The sequence below is a fragment of the Nematolebias whitei genome, chromosome 21 (genome assembly GCF_014905685.2).
Source record: "Nematolebias whitei isolate Nwh7 chromosome 21, NemWhi1, whole genome shotgun sequence".
Classification (NCBI taxonomy): domain Eukaryota; kingdom Metazoa; phylum Chordata; class Actinopteri; order Cyprinodontiformes; family Rivulidae; genus Nematolebias; species Nematolebias whitei.
In genome coordinates, this window is record NC_056518.1 from 33,019,298 (window position 1) to 33,025,045 (window position 5,748).

General features: G+C 41.8%; 1 protein-coding gene across 1 annotated transcript in view; it reads right to left on the reverse strand.

Annotated features, from left to right (window-relative positions):
* Nucleotides 1-1,880: 1,880 nt before the first annotated feature.
* zbtb24 (zinc finger and BTB domain containing 24) overlaps nucleotides 1,881-5,748 on the reverse strand; it is a 5,940-nt gene continuing 2,072 nt past the window's right edge. The window contains exons 2-6 of the mRNA XM_037694702.1: nucleotides 4,392-5,194; nucleotides 3,515-3,682; nucleotides 2,226-2,306; nucleotides 2,045-2,128; nucleotides 1,881-1,966 (exon numbers count right to left, since the gene is read on the reverse strand). Of these exons, the coding sequence (XP_037550630.1) occupies nucleotides 1,881-1,966; nucleotides 2,045-2,128; nucleotides 2,226-2,306; nucleotides 3,515-3,682; nucleotides 4,392-5,157 (1,185 nt within the window). The 5' untranslated portion in view covers nucleotides 5,158-5,194. The remainder of the gene's footprint in view (nucleotides 1,967-2,044; nucleotides 2,129-2,225; nucleotides 2,307-3,514; nucleotides 3,683-4,391; nucleotides 5,195-5,748) is intronic.

The window sequence follows — 5,748 nt, forward strand, 5'->3', positions numbered from 1 at the left end:
GTATTTTTATATATATATAAATACTAAAATAAACTAGTACTGTGCACTGCTGAAAGAACTGAACACACTGAACTGCACAGCTGAAAGATGCAGTTTCTTCCAAGCCAACTGGAGAGGAACCCTCACATGCAGAGCCTGAAAGAAGTCACAGCATCAGCTGATGGCCTCCGCAGGTACTCCTCCATGTCAGATGCACTGCATGGGGAGTTTTCAAGGTAATCTGAAGATCTCAGATCAATGGAGGATGAAAGGCGCAGTGCAGTGTGGACGATGCACCCAGTGATGTTCAGCTGGAACTCACTGACCTGCAGTCTCATGTGGTACTGGCAGAGCACTTTAAGTCAAGATCACTGCTGGATTTCAACTCTTCTGTCAAGGAGGACGACTTTTCAAACATGAGGACACATGCTCAGAAGATGTTGGTTCTCTTTGGCTCTACCTACATATGTGAACAAACATTCTCAGTGATGAAGTTCACCAAATATAGATCCTCTCTCACTGATGAGCATCCGTCAGCTTTGCTTCACATCTTCACCTCAGACATTCAACCCATCCACCCCCAGGTGGAGCAGTGAGCGGCTATTGAGGGCGCCCGGGGAGCAACTGGGGATAGGGTGTGCTGCTCAGAGACACCACGAGATGTGCAATGACTGGGGATCGATCCTGGGACTTTTGGGTCCCGGGTCGGCTGCCCTGCCTCTACCCATATAATGTTTCATAATATTTGGCGTACAAAGACGTCATCAGACGCTGTTAGAAAGCCAAGAACCTCTTCCAACATGTATGGAACTCTAAATGGGTTTTGGGGTGAATGTGACTGAAAATGTTCACCAATATAATGAAACACAAATAGTAAAAATGTTCAGTTTACCATTATACTGGTAAATTTAATTGAATAAATGACATTTTTTAAGGCAACCTCACTTTTTGTTGCTTAATCATAAATACTCTTACCAGTCTTACCAGCTTGTCCAAACAATGCTATTTACAGCTTTTAATAAATAAATACTATTAATATTATGCAGTCGATACTCCATAATAAGTCATTTGGCCCAGCCCTCCACAATATTTTCTGTTTCTCATGTCGCCCCATGGAAAAAATAATTGCCCCACACCTGCCTCACCCTCATTCGCCCCACTCTGGGCCCCTGAACAAGGCCCTGGACCACCACCTCCTGCCCCCAAAAACAGGTCTCTGTTGAAAATGAGTCCCCGTGACTCAATGAGACTACCTGTATAACTAAAGGGTAAATTAAAAAATACAATAAAATAAACAAGCTCTGCTCCACTCGCTCTTTACTGAGACTCTTGGGGGGTGAACAAAGCGCAGAACAATTCAGCCATTATATCGGTTATCGGCGATAGTCAAAACTCCCATGTCGGTCGGGCTCCACTTTACGTATCGGAACACAATAAAACAAGAGTACCACATACGGTACATTTAGAGCTCATTGACAGACTAGTCAGCAAAGTCCAGAGAAGCAAAGACCTTCCATAACATTTGACCTTGACCTTGGAGCTGGTGTGATGAAAAGTGAATGCAACAATCCTGCTAGTGATGATCCAGATGTGTATGAAGTTTAATTAAATTATCTTATCCATAAAAGAGACAGATAATGTCCTATAGAAAAGCACTACTGAAAGTTCTCGTAGCTGAAAGAGGTTCAACAAGCTGCTGGATCAGGAGCGTTTGGCTCTACTTAGATCAATAAGAAACAACATCACGGTGGAATGTGTTTTTTTTAACGAGGTTAGATTTGAATACTTTTAGAACCTGATAGAGATTATGTCATTGTTTTTACACAAAAAACTCCAGAACTGAGACAGGGTGGACGTTTAGTTCCCATGACTGCAGTTGTCAGAATGAAAGTTTAACTTCCTCACCGGTGAATTTTGATGTGGATCTGCAGCGTGCTTTTAGCTGTGAAACATTTCCCACAGATCTCACAGGTGAACGGTTTCTCCCCTGTGAAAAGATTAAGATTTCAATCTCCATAAAGGAACACGGTAATACTACAAATTTAAAGGAGTCACAGATCTGTACCTGTATGAGTTCTGAGGTGCTTCTTGAGTTGAGCTGCATCCATAAATTTATGATGACACTCGGCACACTCCGGTAAAGATTTACCTGTAATTAAAGAAAACGAACTACCGTAAGATGATAACATTAGCTGAACATGTGATTACAACAAAAGCATAAATGTGCTGATGGTTTGTTTTCTTACCTGTATGAACTCTGTAATGACTCTGAAGCTGCCTCTTCTGATTAAAACTCTTTCCACATCTGTCACACTCAAAGACTTTCTCTACTGAGGAAACAGAATAAATTAATCATCTAAACAAACGTACCGATGACCAACAAGCTTCTGATGATTCATGGGAAGATTCTAATCATCATGAAGGTGGTTGTACATTGTTCTTGTGAAAATGTTAAATGATTTTTTAGGAATTTAAAGAATCATCGCACGCTTCAGAAATATATGGAAAGATTCACCAGATTGGATCACCATTTTCTGTCTAATGTATCTAAAGGTTCATAATTCTGCAAAGATTCTCTAAGTACCTAAAATATTAAAATATATTTTTTGCACTGGTAGCCAGTGAAGCACATATTTATGAGCCTAAAGCAACTTTATGCACATGGACTATCTGGGCCCTGACATTCTTTGACAGCTCTTGGGTCGTACCCTTGGTGGTGGAAAAGATGGAATGAAAGAGATTCTGCGTACACGTGAGCTTCATACGCATCAGATCAGTTACATTAGTTCAGATCGGGAATGTTCACACACTGATTGACTTATTTCATCGATTATCTTTGTGCCATGTTGACACCAGAGCCCATCAAAAATTTGGTAGGGCTGATATTTCTGGCTGATATAGGCGTTTGGGGACATATTGGTATCATTGATAAATGTCCCATTATGCACCGATACTGGGAATGAGCCGTGTCCTTACTTGCAAAAGGCAGCAGAGGGCGCAGAAAAACTACATTCAAGTCATGGACGTTCACTTTAACTTTCACTTTCAGCATAGATGAAAACAACAGAGGATCAAATAATGATTTCCCTAACTACTTTTCCCCACCATTATCCAAGGAGGGCACCCCGCCCTGTCAACAGAACCGAGTGCCCCCCCCAATAACAGCGCCACCAGCAGATTGTTGCAGGTCAGCTCGGACTCCAAACCGTGCGCAATACAAACGTAGCGCTCCCTCCTCCATTCTTGAGCTGTCGAGAACTGACAAAACAAACATAGCGCTAAGCTAATCAAACCCCGTGCACAATACAGAGACAGCGTTTTGCTTCTACTCCCCACCCCCACAAGTGCACCTCAAACCCTTAAGACACGAGCGCCCTACCAAGGCAAGAAACCTACGGGAAACACTGAAGCGCAACAGATTGTAGCGTCTTCTGGGACAATTATTTACCGTAATGTTTTTTAAAGTCAAGCTGCTAAGATTTGTTGAACACTAACAACTGTGATAGAGTCAGTAGCTAACTTGATCTGATCCTACCGTCATGGAGGTTCATGTGCTCCTGCAGGGAGCTTCTGGTGGAAAGTGCTTTGGAGCAGACGGTGCAAACAAATGGCTTTTCTCCTGTGTGTATGCGCTGGTGAGCCAGCAGTGTGTGCTTCTGAGTGAAGGTTTTCTCACAAACAAAGCAGCAGAAGGGTTTCTCTCCTGAAAGCAAACAGAAAACACAACGAGGGGTTCAGCAGTCTGGGATTACCGCCGCCTGTTCGCTCATTAGCTGATTTTTACAGCAAGTGAAATCCTAAAGAGCTATTAAAGTAAAACAAACTGAATGCTGAATAATTTAGCTGAAATTAGTTTGAAAAGCAGAGATTGTTTTAATTGTAAATCAGTGTAAATGCTAAAATTAGCAAACCAATAGCTAAAATCTAAATCCAACAAAAAAGTAGCTAAAAGCTAAAATGAGCAAAACAGTAGTTAAAAACTAAAACCAAGAAAACAGTAGCTACAACCTAGACTGGGCAAAACATGATGTAAAACTAGCAAAACAGCAGACAATTTCTAAAAATATTGGAACAATAGCTAAAAACTAACACTATTAGAGCAGAACCTAAAAGCTAAAACTAGCAAAAAAGAAGCTAAATGCTAAAACTAGCAAAACAGTGGTTAAGAACTACCAAGGCCAAGTTTTTTAAGCCACTCCATTTATTTCTACTAGAATAAAAAAAAAAATAATATTTAAAAATTATAAATGTCACAAAAAAGCATAGGCTCTAACGATGAACTTGAATGTTTTGTTATAGGAATGGCTAACACTGCTTAAAGTATGCTGAAGTAATTAGTAATTAAAACGTACAGAAGAAACTATAAAGATGTAACGATGGTGTGAATGCTGACTCAGCACTCAGACATTTACCGGTGTGAGTCCTTTGATGAATCTTTAAGAACAGGTGGTGTTTGAATACTTTCCCACAGTCCTCACACTGTGCCTCGGTGTTGGGGTACTTTCTCCTGCAGTCCCTTTTTTCAGGCTCGCTGCTTCCCGCAGCATCAGGGTCAATTTTGTAGCCCTTATATTTGACTGGAGTTCTGATTTTGCGTTTGCTGTGACGTCTCTGCTCAGCTCCAAGGTTACAATCCCCCCCGTCTTTAGAACTTCCTGCTTCTCCATCTCCAGCCTGCCTGTTGTCTGAACTCCCACAGGGTGCGCGTGTGTCTTTCTTCGGTCGTCCTCTTTTGCGTTTCAGCAGATCTGGCACCTCAGCTTTGTCTGTTTCCATGATGTCCCATTTGCTTCCTGCAGAACTCGTGAGTTCTGTGAGCACTTTGACCAGCTCACTGACCTCCATGAGACGAGCTGCAGCCAGGAGCTTCTCCGTGGCGTCCTTCTCCACCAACACTCGGGCGGTGTAGATGAACTCCAGCACGGTGGCAAAGATCAGAGCAGTCATCCCATCCAGCTGGTACTTTGACTGATGGATCTGGTCTTCTGCCGTCAGCATGTTGGAGAAGTATGCGCTGCTCGCTGCCAGCAGGGCTTTGTGTGCCTTGAAGTGCACGTTCTCCACAACAAGAGTGATGTCACACAGTAGGTCTCCTTTCCTGAGCCTGTCGAGGTTCCTCAGGATGCTCTGATTATACGAGTCTGAACAAACAACCACAAGAGAAGAAGTTGGAGCCATTTTTGTTTGAGAAGACTCCTCCAAAAGTCATTTGTTCCTGAAATCAATAAAAAAAAATCTATTAAACAATAACCAAGAATGTTGCCTTTTTATTTACTAACAAACCACAGGGCAGATTTTAATGAAACCATCAGACAACGACTAACTGTAGGAATCAAATCAATTTAAAATGGACGCCAAAGCTGAGCAACTTCGACAAACAAAAAATATTGTAACTCAGACAGTCACAGATGCTAAGTTCAAATTTGGTGTGGTAGTAGCTGAGAATCATGTTCTTGGCATTAACTGTCTGTTAGCAAAATATCTCAATAAAGGAAGGATTTAATTAAAAACAATCTCAGAAACTAAATCACTGGATGTACCACGAGAAGTCCAACAAGTTTTTCTATGGCCAATGCCAATCTTTATGAATCAGAGCAGCTGATGCACAACCGTTCAAAAAGATGCATTCAACATGAAGTCCGTCAGTCCGTCCCCAAGATAACACGTCCTCAACACGAACAGCTGTAGAGTCTGTTAATCTCAAGATAACACGTCCTCAACAGGAACAGCTGTAGACTCTGTTAATCTCAAGATAACACGTCCTCAACA